Source organism: Leiobunum rupestre, chromosome 1, assembly GCF_980474605.1.
Source record: "Leiobunum rupestre chromosome 1, qqLeiRupe1.1.hap1, whole genome shotgun sequence".
Classification (NCBI taxonomy): Eukaryota; Metazoa; Arthropoda; class Arachnida; order Opiliones; family Sclerosomatidae; genus Leiobunum; species Leiobunum rupestre.
The window spans coordinates 73866233-73880204 of NC_143384.1; the positions used below are offsets into that span (position 1 = coordinate 73866233).

General features: G+C 38.9%; 1 protein-coding gene across 2 annotated transcripts in view; it reads right to left on the bottom strand.

The window, feature by feature from the left end:
• The window catches only part of LOC149966362 (organic cation transporter protein-like), a 29266-nt gene extending 16006 nt beyond the window's left edge, over nucleotides 1-13260 (bottom strand). Inside the window, exons 1-4 of one of the 2 annotated variants that reach the window (XM_090171607.1) lie at nucleotides 13180-13260; nucleotides 8068-8204; nucleotides 7739-8004; nucleotides 6860-6963 (exon numbers count right to left, since the gene is read on the bottom strand). In XM_090171607.1, coding sequence (XP_090027733.1) covers nucleotides 6860-6963; nucleotides 7739-8004; nucleotides 8068-8179 — 482 coding nt within the window. In that variant the 5' untranslated portion in view covers nucleotides 8180-8204; nucleotides 13180-13260. Of the gene's footprint in view, nucleotides 1-6859; nucleotides 6964-7738; nucleotides 8005-8067; nucleotides 8265-8360; nucleotides 8427-13179 lie in introns of those variants that run through there. The other variant, XM_090171599.1, reaches the window with a different exon arrangement.
• Between the last annotated feature and the right edge of the window lie 712 nt (nucleotides 13261-13972).

Genomic DNA, 13972 nt, shown 5'->3' on the forward strand with positions numbered 1-13972 from the left:
CCCTAAAACGTTTTATTCGCCTGTTCCAGGGATGATAATTACTCCGGCCCATACACTATTCGCTTGTTCCGGAGTATTAGGGCTACTCTTTTTACTCCTTCTGAAAAGGAGGTGTAAAGTAGTAAATCGGATTTTGTCGTCTTCTAGCCAGAGTTTATCTGCTAAAAAGGCCACCGGCAGCCCTTTTGGAAAAACGTTTTTACTCCGACTCGAACTATTCGCCACCACAGAATCGGAGTTAAATGACGTCATAGCGTTACTCTTCTTACCCTACTCCGAAATTCCGGAACCAGCGAAAATAAACCACAAGAATCTACATTACCGTAAATTACAGTTTTATAATTGTTTAAAATTTAGTGGCCTGGAAATAAAATAAGCTTAGAAAGCTTTGTCTAATTACTTTCCCTTTTATTTCAGGTGAACTTTGGCGTAAAACATAATTATATTTCTAAAATTCTAATTAAACTATTGATATGATAGTCCATCCCCAACTAAACGCCATACATATGGTCTTGAAGCTCGCTGAAAATAATTCCTATAATATTACATACCTACCTATGATGAGAATTTTTTATTTCATTCCGAAATTGGTAAGTACAGAGCAAAAAAACGCAATTTTTTACCATTTATATTTTCCGCGGTTATGCTTATAGAATTTAGACGCGAAAAACGCAAAAGTACCGTCACTGCCCACGAAGCGATGCGCACTGGCTAGCCGCCTTAAAAATTTCTGCCGTAACCACGGCGACAATGCTTAATGCGTTTGTCAGATGGCGCGGATAACCCAACCTTCTAGCTTGGGATTGGCGGAAAGCGCAGTGGTTCTAGTCTTATTTCTATTTCTATGCCCCTGTTGGTGTCTAAGGCTCTAGCCGGCACCATATCGTGTGACTCTCAAAAAAAAAATTATATGCCCTTGTCGGGAGGCGTTTACCAAGGTTAGTAAATTTTAGGCTATAAAAGGTTGCCTCGATACGCTGTGGTTGCTAAGGGCTAAGGTTGGTAACTTCGTTGCTAACGAACATCGTGATGTCAGTGAGATGAGATCCTATTGAAAATCAATGGTATCTCATCTGGGTGACGTCAGCAACAGACGAATTTTGGAGGCAATCCAAAAATTCTTTCAAACCGTTTCTCGATCGAGACCCCGTTGGGCGTGTACGGCTCTTTATAATATCTTAGGCAACGCCGCTGCGATGGTTGACCTGACGCAAAAAAATTGTAACAGGCCTAACGAGATTTTTTGTCGCCGCAGCGTTTTTGCCTAAGTGAAAACCTGCATTAAGACCATTTAGCCCGTTCATTTAGAAAACAAGGTTTGTAAAATACTGCGTATGTTTAGAAAAGACGTCGTAACACAATTAGAAACTGGAATGCTGATCTACGCTTATTCCATTCGCAATACGAAGCTTAATTTTAGGCAACGTTGGCGAATTGTAACAATCGTATTTATCGTTTTCAAGCTGTTCCCATTTTTCAAAGACTAAAATATTTTAACCTCGAAATGCACCGAGGGGAGATGCAAAACGTACGTAATCTAAAACAATATATCAAGGAAATTTAAGTACACACAATCCCCCCCGATGTATTAAATAAATTTTAAATATTAAATTTAAATTTGACCAAATTTTCAATTTGACCACTTACAACCAAAATAAGATTTTTTCCTTATTTTACCCAAAATTTGTTACAAATTTACCCTACAAATGTTTCAATTTACCCACATTTCGTGATTTTCAAAAATTTTCAAAATTTTCGTAGCTGTGAAACCGAGAAAATCCCATGCTTTTTTAAATGGAGATTTTATTGTTTTAAGTGATCAAAAACATTTTCGGTTGCCATAGCAAATCGAATGGGTAGTGCAACGTCTCCTTTTGGGAAATTTCATATCTCATATAGGTCTACATTACGGCCGACTTTGAACAAAATCGGCAATAAACACCTCGGGTACTCTCCTTGTAAGCCTAACCTAACTTTCTCGAACGTACTGTCTCCTAAGACCCAACTCGCAGTGATGGTTGAACATAATTCTTGAGGCGCTTCAAAGCGGCTGATGTACCTCAGTAAGCCTTCCGATTTAGGCCGCGCCTACCGTGTCAAAATATTGTGAGTAGTGTTTCCCTTTAAATTCTTGGTCCATGGACTACCCAATCGGAGTAAACTAATAAAAACGTCTGCTTGTGTAGAATTTATCTGGCGGAACAGAGGCGTAGGAACGTTTTTGAGTTTGGGGGCTCCATTGCGAGCGAAGCAATATGATATATGATATTATAAATGTGGACAAATACTTAGAAATTTTACTTAAATTTGATCAAAAGTTGAATTTGAATTCGCTCCTACTTTTTTGTTAAAAGTTGTAACGACAAATTTATCTTTTTCATAATGGTTGTAAAAACAAATTCACAATATTTCAGGAGGGGACTAACCCAGGTGTTATCCCCTAGTTGAAAATATAGCAGGGTAAATTGTCCCCTTGTTTCCTATTTGCTATTTGCTACACCACTGTGTTGAAATGGTTATAGGCAGTCGTTTTAGGAAAATGTTGTTACTCCGTCTCGATCTATTCGCCAGTGCAGAATGGGGGAAAATGACGTCATACTATGACGTCATTTTCCCCCATTCTGCACTATGACTCATAGGGCTACTCTTCTTACTGTAGTCCGAAATTCCAGAACAAGCGAAAAGTATACAACTGCTGTTTCTACCATGGCACGCCATTCCATAAGATAAATATAATTGTTCTTGGAGCTATTTACAAAGTGCGTAGAAGTAACAGTCTGTGTCTTTTTTATTAGGCCGGAGTTTCCTTTTATTGAATGACAATTCTAAAAGTGTATTTGCGACCGAAACGAGTCTATAGGTGGCGTAACCGCGCTAGCTTCTCCGAGATTGTGCCTATGATTTAGCGTCTGCTACAGACAAACTAAAAAGTCATAAGAACGTTTTTTCTTAAATAAACTTATCAAAATATAAGCAAACGATGCAAAAATTATATTAAAATGCAAGTATTATTATTTATAAAGTGGAATTTACGAATAGCAATAAGGTTAAAATTAATAGCGTCTGCTTTAGCCGCTACCTATCTAGGTTTCAATTGCGAGCCAAAGGGGGCGTAGCGATAGTTTTCGGTTCCGAATAACATTTTCTGCGGAAAAATGAGCAACATAGCAGCTTTTTTGCGCGTTGGGGGCTCTGCCTTCTTCAACCACCACCGGGGAGACCCCTATTATCATAAATCATGTTGCAAGTAAATGAACTCGTATACTAGCAATTGTAAGTGAAATTTCGCTTGATGAGAATATACAATTAAAGAAACTAATGAGTCTAGTGAAAGACGTATTTTATCCTGACCGGCATTCTACACTTATGGACTTTGTTTCGGGGCAAAATGTATAAACCAAAATAATTATGGTTGTTCGTAATAGGTGTATAAAGGCATTAGAAGTCGATAGTTGACTTGGGCCTAAGGTGGTGCCTTGGGTATTATCGTAGCTGATTATCATTATTAAGAGTAACCCTATGACGTCATTTTACTCCGATTCTGTGGTGGATAATAGTTGGAAACGGAGTAAAAACGTTATACTAAAATGGCTGCCTGTAGCCTTTTTAGCAGATAAATTCTGGCTAGCCGACGACAAAATTCTATTTACTCATTTACACCTCCTTTTCAGAAGGAGCAAAAAGAGTTGCCCTTAATACTCCGGAACAAGCGAATAGTTTGTGGGCCGGAGTAATTCTCATCCCCGGAACAGGCGAATAAAACGTTTTAGGGTAAAAAGAGTACACTTTTATTCCGAGAACAGGCGAATAAAACTTTTCGGGTATAAATAGTACAGTTTTAGTCTGAGAACAGGCGAATAAAACGTTTTAGGGTAAAAAGAGTACACTTTTAGTCCGAGAACAGGCGAGTAAAACGTTTTCGGGTAAAAAGAGTACACTTTTATTCCGAGAACAGGCGTGTAAAACGTTTTCGGGTATAAAGAGTACACTTTTAGTCCGAGAACAGGCGAATAAAACGTTTCGGGTAAACAGAGTACACTTTTATTCCGAGAACAGGCGAATAAAACATTTTAGGGTAAAAAGAGTACACTTTTATTCCGAGAACAGGCGAATAAAACGTTTTAGGGTAAAAAGAGTACACTTTTATTCCGAGAACAGGCGAATAAAACGTTTTCGGGTATAAATAGTACAGTTTTAGTCTGAGAACAGGCGAATAAAACGTTTTAGGGTAAAAAGAGTACACTTTTAGTCCGAGAACAGGCGAGTAAAACGTTTTCGGGTAAAAAGAGTACACTTTTAGTCCGAGAACAGGCGAGTAAAACGTTTTCGGGTAAAAAGAGTACACTTTTATTCCGAGAACAGGCGAATAAAACATTTTAGGGTAAAAAGAGTACACTTTTATTCCGAGAACAGGCGAATAAAACGTTTTAGGGTAAAAAGAGTACACTTTTATTCCGAGAACAGGCGAATAAAACTTTTCGGGTATAAATAGTACAGTTTTAGTCTGAGAACAGGCGAATAAAACGTTTTAGGGTAAAAAGAGTACACTTTTAGTCCGAGAACAGGCGTGTAAAACGTTTTCGGGTATAAAGAGTACACTTTTAGTCCGAGAACAGGCGAATAAAACGTTTTCGGGTAAAAAGAGTACACTTTTATTCCGAGAACAGGCGAATAAAACATTTTAGGGTAAAAAGAGTACACTTTTAGTCCGAGAACAGGCGTGTAAAACGTTTTCGGGTATAAAGAGTACACTTTTAGTCCGAGAACAGGCGAATAAAACGTTTTCGGGTAAAAAGAGTACACTTTTATTCCGAGAACAGGCGAATAAAACGTTTTAGGGTAAAAAGAGTACACTTTTATTCCGAGAACAGGCGAATAAAACTTTTCGGGTATAAATAGTACAGTTTTAGTCTGAGAACAGGCGAATAAAACGTTTTAGGGTAAAAAGAGTACACTTTTAGTCCGAGAACAGGCGAGTAAAACGTTTTCGGGTAAAAAGAGTACACTTTTATTCCGAGAACAGGCGTGTAAAACGTTTTCGGGTATAAAGAGTACACTTTTAGTCCGAGAACAGGCGAATAAAACGTTTCGGGTAAACAGAGTACACTTTTATTCCGAGAACAGGCGAATAAAACATTTTAGGGTAAAAAGAGTACACTTTTATTCCGAGAACAGGCGAATAAAACGTTTTAGGGTAAAAAGAGTACACTTTTATCCCGAGAACAGGCGAATAAAACGTTTTCGGGTAAAAAGAGTACACTTTTAGTCCGAGAACAGGCGAGTAAAACGTTTTCGGGTAAAAAGAGTACACTTTTAGTCCGAGAACAGGCGAGTAAAACGTTTTCGGGTAAAAAGAGTACACTTTTATTCCGAGAACAGGCGAATAAAACATTTTAGGGTAAAAAGAGTACACTTTTATTCCGAGAACAGACGAATAAAACGTTTTAGGGTAAAAAGAGTACACTTTTATTCCGAGAACAGGCGAATAAAACTTTTCGGGTATAAATAGTACAGTTTTAGTCTGAGAACAGGCGAATAAAACGTTTTAGGGTAAAAAGAGTACAGTTTTAGTCTGAGAACAGGCGAATAAAACGTTTTAGGGTAAAAAGAGTACACTTTTAGTCCGAGAACAGGCGAGTAAAACGTTTTCGGGTAAAAACAGTACACTTTTAGTCCGAGAACAGGCGAATAAAACGTTTCGGGTAAACAGAGTACACTTTTATTCCGAGAACAGGCGAATAAAACATTTTAGGGTAAAAAGAGTACACTTTTATTCCGAGAACAGGCGAATAAAACGTTTTAGGGTAAAAAGAGTACACTTTTATTCCGAGAACAGGCGAATAAAACTTTTCGGGTATAAATAGTACAGTTTTAGTCTGAGAACAGGCGAATAAAACGTTTTAGGGTAAAAAGAGTACACTTTTAGTCCGAGAACAGGCGAATAAAACGATTTCCGGTAAAAAGAGTACACTTTTATTCCGAGAACAGGCGAATAAAACGTTTTCGGGTAAAAAGAGTACACTTTTAGTCCGAGAACAGGCGAGTAAAACGTTTTCGGGTAAAAAGAGTACACTTTTAGTCCGAGAACAGGCGAATAAAACATTTTAGGGTAAAAAGAGTACACTTTTATTCCGAGAACAGGCGAATAAAACGTTTCCGGGTAAAAAGAGTACACTTTTAGTCCGAGAACAGGCGAGTAAAACGTTTTCGGGTAAAAAGAGTACACTTTTATTCCGAGAACAGGCGAATAAAACGTTTTCGGGTAAAAAGAGTACACTTTTAGTCCGAGAACAGGCGAGTAAAACGTTTTCGGGTAAAAAGAGTACACTTTTAGTCCGAGAACAGGCGAATAAAACATTTTAGGGTAAAAAGAGTACACTTTTAGTCCGAGAACAGGCGAATAAAACATTTTAGGGTAAAAAGAGTACACTTTTATTCCGAGAACAGGCGAATAAAACGTTTTAGGGTAAAAAGAGTACACTTTTATTCCGAGAACAGGCGAATAAAACTTTTCGGGTATAAATAGTACAGTTTTAGTCTGAGAACAGGCGAATAAAACGTTTTAGGGTAAAAAGAGTACACTTTTAGTCCGAGAACAGGCGAATAAAACGATTTCGGGTAAAAAGAGTACACTTTTATTCCGAGAACAGGCGAATAAAACGTTTTCGGGTAAAAAGAGTACACTTTTAGTTCGAGAACAGGCGAAAAGAAACCATCTATTATAGAAAGGCCTATTGCAGCAAATTGAAACAGCGACAGTGATACCACGATACCACCTATCGAGTAAGATTGCAATCATGGATAAATAATTTTACATTGGGCTTATAAGGTACCATGAGGTACAGGTAGTAGATCTAACCTGTCCGCCAATGTTCCCAGTACGAGGCAAGCGGTCAAAAACCCGGCCATGTAAACGGTCCGCAACATGGAACTCATCCACGATTTTTCGCAAACCAAGTCCCACTGAAAATAGATGGATTATTCAGTCTATTTCAATCGCTATGGCTCGATTTTATAGGCTATAGGGTGCGTCACGGATACCCGCTGAGTTTAAAAAAAAAACATACGGGGATATAACTAACTATACCAACAATTCAACAGTGCAATTTATCGCGTCAAAAGACGGGGATGGAAATTAGCTTTTATTTGACTCGATTTTCTCCTCATTTTCATCAGTAAAACGCCCTCCGATTCTGAGCGCTATTTCGATAACTTCGGTTCATTTACTTCTGACAGTGCCTATAGAACCTACGAAGTTTCAGGTTTCTTTTTTTATAGCGTGGCTAGCTCTATAGGTCTTTTATAAGAGATCAGTGGCGGCGTAAGGGAGGGCGGGTGCACCGTCCCGGGCAAGGTTCGTAAAAAGGGAACTATAAGGTTGCCTCGATCGCGTGGTTTTTATCAAAATATTACGGCTTTCGCGTTGCTATGTAAAATCGTGACGTCACCCAGATGATATCGTATTGAAAATCAACGGACGCTCATATGGGTGACGTCATCAATTTTAACTCGTACAGATATTTTTTCAAACATCTTCTTGGTCGAGACCACCTTGTGCCCTGGGTGCCAGGGTAGCTAGGGGTGTCATTTGCCTGTCAAAAAGTTAAGTATGGGGTGGCGGGCCTTAGCAAAGCACGGGTGGGCGAGGAGGCCGCCCCGCCAACGAAACATTGCCACCCCGGGGATCTAGCCATCTTAAGCCGCCACTGTAAGAGATACATGATATACTTGTACGTACTCGTTCGGTGATGGTCGACGAAAAGATCGAATGATCATATTCCCATCTACCGCAAGTTTGTTCGGTCAAATTGTTCGTCTCCGACCAGCGGTCGTCGAAGGAATCGTCCTTGGGTCTGATACATTTGCCAGTTACGTTTTTCCAATCTCCCTCGGTTAAATTTGACCAGGGTCCTACTTTGGGCTGGGCGCACCAGTGATCGACTTTGGGGGCCGTGAAAGTCCCCACGAAATTGTGATAAGCCCCGAAAAACTTGCTACAGAAAACTTTTAAATTTGAAATTAGTCGAGATGGCCCTTACCATGGATGACTAACATTGAACCCCTTACCGATGGAGAATACCAACAGCTGCCACTTTCCAGAACCACCAATTATGTCCGTAACCTCCGATATGGGGTTCGTTTCTTCCACCATCGTGGGCTCCTTAGAATCTGCCATCATCAGCGTGTAATAATCAATTTCCTAGCTAGTACGTGGTTTTCATCAGATATAATCTGTTATTTGACACCCTAATTTTCTTTTAATGCTTGTAAATAACAGTAAATGATTCATAATATAAGTCTAGTGTTACCAATTACTTGAAAAAATTATCTCTTAATTAGAAGATATTTTAGATTATTACTTGCGGTTTAGTTATCGCGAGATTTCCCAGTGCTTCATTTGTCGCGAAAGAGAATTTCGATGCCGTTTTTAATAATATGGTTTGGTTTCTCTTCGTGCCATCTGAACAAACTTCGTCCTGTACTACTACCAAAATCCATATGCCTATTTTTCTTACTTCAATTTAACAACTACATGTACCGGGTCGTAGCAAAAAAATTATCTAATTGTATTAAAAATAAATGCGTCCTGAGTTGGAAGACGCGAAATTGGTTGTAACATTCATTGATGGGACTAGAAGAGGTAATGACTTCTAAATTGATTCGATGGTTTTTTTCCTGGGAGGGGAGTTTCAATTATGTCACCCCAGGGGTCGCTTTTTATCGCCATTTTATTTCCTCATTTGAGCAGATTCGTGTTATCCGTTATTGCCTGGAGAAATGAAAATCAAGAAACTTGATTTTTAATTAAATATTATTACCGTTCGTTTAGCTATAGCTTATTTAAAATTTGACAATGGACAATGCACGTTGGATTTTTATTTTACATGTTAAACGCGTATAAATTATATTTAAACAAGTTGGCAAGACCAAAATATACCTCTCCTCGGAAGAGTTTTTAATTTTCAGTGAAGCGTAATTGTATCCGTGGTTCTGCGGTAGAACGCTCACCTGTCGTGCAAGAGGGCTCGGGTTCGAATCCCGGCCGATTAAAAAAATTATACTACACACAATGACAAAAAGAGGGCGCTTTTGGAAAAACCTTTTCCCTGATTCTAAGAAACTGGGTACGCCGTTATTACCCTTTGCATTGTAACCCGGCCACCTGAATTAAAGGCTTCAAAAGTCGCTTGATGACTTAGGCCTAAGGTGGTGCCTTGGGTATTAGCCTAGCTGATTATTATTATTATTATTAAATGCGTTCGCAGGCCAGACAGACAGACACGGTGGTTGTATAACCCCTCCTAGGGTACAAAGTCCCCTCGGAGAGGTAAAAATAAATGCTTAAAGGAAAAGTTCAGGTTGGGTAAGATTTGGATTTATTTGAAATATCACGTTTAAAAAAACTCAAAAATATCAGTCGTAAAATTGTATCTTTTTTTAATGACGAGAAATTAATTTTTAAACGAGCGAAATTTACCCGCCAAGCGATCTGCCATTTTGTTTCGCGGTCACGTTTTAAGACTTTAATCACGCGCTGTTCGCGCTATAACAGCGCTCTGTTCCCTGCGCGCGCTTGCTCCGCGTGCGGTCTGTGGAATTTTACGACTGATATTTTTGAGTATATTTAAACATGATCTTTCAAATAGACCCAAGTTTTACCCAACCTGGACTTTTCCTTTAATTTATTTAAAAATTATGGTTCATGAAAATATATTTTAAAATTTTGCGGCTTTATAGGCTTTGTGCGTAATTTAAAATTTGGTTATAAGTATCGCCACCTACCGACCTAGTTTTATAACGTTGTCCATTAGACTGCTTTCGAACGCTCTAGATCGCTCTGATCAACATTTTTGTTCCGTTTGCGTGCTCGGATCTGCTCCGATCAAGTTTCGCGTGTTCCATTTCGCGATCTCGGGTGCTCCGAGATCGCCCTAAACGATCTGCCGATTTCGACCGATCAACGGATCGAGATTGAGATCGGAGCAAATTTTCGGGTGTTCCTTTCAGACTTTTTGGCAAAATGGCTGACCAAGACGCGAAAATTTAAATTACTAGCAGAAGAAAAACATCAAAGCGCGAAAATATGTTCATGGAACGTTCCATTTTTAGTTTCACATCGAATATATATATTCGCGCACGCAGTGCCGTTAATTTCCGCCCCCTCCGACCAACCCCCTTAAAGGGAGAGTGACCGAAAAAACGAGTTGGTCTCATTCGATAGAACTCTTTGACGCGCACGCAGTGCCGTTAATTTCCGCCCCCTCCGACCAACCCCCTTAAAGGGAGAGTGACCGAATGGTACGATATCGTACGCCTCGAAAATTGTAAGACGCCCTAAAAATGGCGATGAAATCATCGCACTGACGTGTCTTCAACTGATTTCCTATTTCCTATAAAACAAATCCGTCGCCAGTATGGTGCTAATTAAAGTGTTTCCTCTTTGTGACCCAGTCCAAAGCACATTTGCCCTCGTTATAGCCAATGTCAAGGGCTGAGTTTTATCCCCGGATGTTTCCTCCAAAACGAAACTAAAAGTGGACGAAAAACCCCGCAAACACGTGGAACCAACGAAAGGCGACCTTTCTGACGCGTGAATCTCGTCATCATAGCTTCCACAGGCTGGACACCTTCTTTCCTCCAAGGGTCAAGTCTCATTTTTCGCGCTGAACGATACCCTTCCGCATCTCTATTTCAAAAATTACTACACCTATATTACTTCTATACCTCTAAACTGTGTGCAAATTTCAGCTCTGTCAGGTAAACAGGGGGCGCAATAGCCCCCTTTTTCTATTTTGGGCGTGATATTTGTAATTGATTTACTTTTAAATTCTGTTTCACTTTTCTTATTAAGGTTTAGTTACTAACATTACAAAAATTAAAACAATTGTTTGGTCGTTTCTTCAAAGTTTTATTATTTATTTAAAAATTTATAATTCATAACATTAATTTCAATTTATTATCGTCATTCCGTTCACGACGACCCGAGTCGTCCGGCCTTCGACGGCGACGCCCATGTTCATGTTGACATCCATTTCGAGGTCGTTAGGATGGAAATTTATATATCAAACGATAAGAAATCAAGTAGCATCAACAGCTTTTGTATTAGTTTGTCTACCGGTGTCTACTAAAGCCTGGTTCACACAGGCAGTGTTTTCCTGGTTTTCTATATTTTCTAGTTTTACCACCTTTTCCCGTGGTTCTGGCGCGCAGGAACACGACTGTACACACGGACAAAATTTGCCGGATTTTATCACAGCGAGTGCTGCCGGGGAACGAGGAAACGGATAACCTTTTTTTGAGGAGCGTTGGGCTCGACCAGTCAGCGAGCGTTATGCCGCCACGTGGTAGACGCAAAAATTCTTAGGCCTACTTTTAAAGACTTTCAAAATCGCTCCTTATATCACGTGACAGCGAAACGCTCGCTGATTAGTCGAACTCAAAGAGCTTCAAAACCGGGAAAATAAAGTAGAGATATTTTTTAAAAAAATTCTCCGTTTTCTCGTTTACCGGCAGCGCTGACGGCGGAAAAATCCGTTAAATTTTGTCCGTGTGTACAGTCGTTTTCCCGTGCGCCGGAACAACGGGAAAAGGTGGTAAAACGAGAAAATAGAGAAAATCAGGAAAACACTGCCCGTGTGAACCAGCCTTAAGGGTGTATGGGTTTACCCACCCGAATACACCGATGTGGAACTAATATTACGGCCACGGCCTGGGCCGACTTGTTGCTTTTACTCTAGTCGTTTGGGGCGAGATCTATGACGTCAGAGACAAATTCGGAGCGCATCTCGAGCAATCAAATGGAAAACGCTATTAAATTGAAGGCTGAGGCTATTGCCACCCGCTGTCTGCTCTTTCAAAATTATCTCCGCATAACAGCTGAAAGTTCAACCGGAAACCTAGAAATTCAATAGGTGTCTGCTATTTCTTCACATATTTAGTTTACGGATTTAAGGCAGATGGCGCTATATTTCCTAAGCGCGAAGCCTATTTTAATAAAAATACCAACACTGTTTAAACCATAGAAATAGAAATGAGACTAGAACCACTGCGCTTTTCGCCAATCCCAAATGAAACGGGCAAGCTAGAAGGCTGCCATTACGGTGGTATCGGGCTATCAGGCCCATCTGACAAGCGCATTTAACATCATCGCAATAGTCAGGAATCCATACCTCTACTTGGAATGCTTATCGCGGGAGATTTTCGTCTCGATTTGGCTGACGGCTTTTTTGACGTCACTATAGCCACGGTCACACTAGAGCTTAAAACCCAGTTTAGGTCGGTTTGAATGCGAGTTTTGACCACCGACGATAATTCTTTGTTCATACGTGCGAAATCGCTTCACCCCGGTTCGTTTATAGCCAAGGCTTAACCTCCTTTCAAATTATGACCAGAATTTTTAAAATACTAAAATATACCCCAAAACAATTAGTTAATCAGGTTTACTATACATACAGTAATATTATTTGACATTATTTAGAATTTTATTCCCATTATTTTTGAAAATACGAGCAATTTTTAGAGGTGCGCAAATACCATTTTTTGGTGATCGAATCGAATATCAAATATTTTTTCAAAGCACGTCAAATACCAAATCGAATATTTATAACGTCAAATAATTTGGTCGAATATTTTAAGTGCAAAATTTTAAGCCAGTTAACTGATCAAATACCAAATAGTATTTTGAATACCAAATAATTCGACGTATTTGGTTTTGAAATAACGTTAATAACCAAATAGTTTGCATATTTGTCAAAAAATAAATAAAAAAGTAATTGAAATCACTGTTCGTTTTACTTGCAATAATAAAATACTAAACCAAGTGTAGGTATAATTTATATTTTATTTTATTTTATTTCATAAATTTAAACTATAATACTAAACGTTTTCAAAGAAAACTTTTACAAACAAAATTTAAAATTAAAAAAAAATTAAAGTTTAACTACCCCACGTCCAAGTCAGCTAGTAACTACTAACTACAATTAAATTCAAAGGATCTGCTATATTTTTTATGCTTTGCAAACACTTAAAATCTCGAGTTTTTAAATATATGTAAAACACGAAGGAGCAGATCTTTTATTACAAATAAAAAATAAAATTTACTTTAGTTTATAATAATTTTAAACCAATAATTTAGTGAACTCAAAAATTCAAAACCTAAAAATCCAAAAAGTTACTTACTTCAAACTTTCTCACAGTTATTAGTTTTGTTTTGAACTGGGTTTACGTTTTAGTTTTACTTTGCTATTCTAGAAAATTCCATAACAAAGAACACGCGAATAATCTAGCCAATACGCGCTAGAATAAACAACTTCTGCCTTTCGCTAAGAAGTTTTAATACACACGGTATGAATAATGGACGTGCAAGGACTCTTTATATGGTCCTTGCCGCTGTGGCCTAAAGAGAGGTGCAAGAAATAAGCACTAGTTCGGAAATTTCAAAGCGATCTCCTCTGATGGCCTTGAAACTCAACAAATTAGAAAAAGACCCGCGTTTATTCGACCAGTTTTCAAACTATTCGAAAATACAACATACTTTTTTCCTATCTTTTCGAATATTCGACTATTTGATCAAGAAAATCGAATATTCACGAAATTTCCCAAGTGCTATTCGATTCGACGAATCGAATATTCGATTTGGTATTCGATCGAATTATTTGGTCTAACCAAATACTTAGCCCCCCCCTAGCAATTTTACTTCCCCGCCAAGGTTGTCATTTTGAAAGCGATTCTAAGCGAACCGACTTGGACGAGTTGCATCCAGAACCAACACGAAGCGATTTCTGATTTTCTCACGCTGGTTTTGAAAACTAGTTATCTAAAACGAAGCGATTTTAGGTGTAAGTGTGAACCTCGCTTAGGTTAACTTAACAAACAACAACGTGAGAGGGAAGAGGGCGCAGAGCGGATTTTTTATCTCGTAGGCGGGGCCAAAGCCGTCAGAGTGTTCTTACCAGGGCCGTAACAAGGGGGG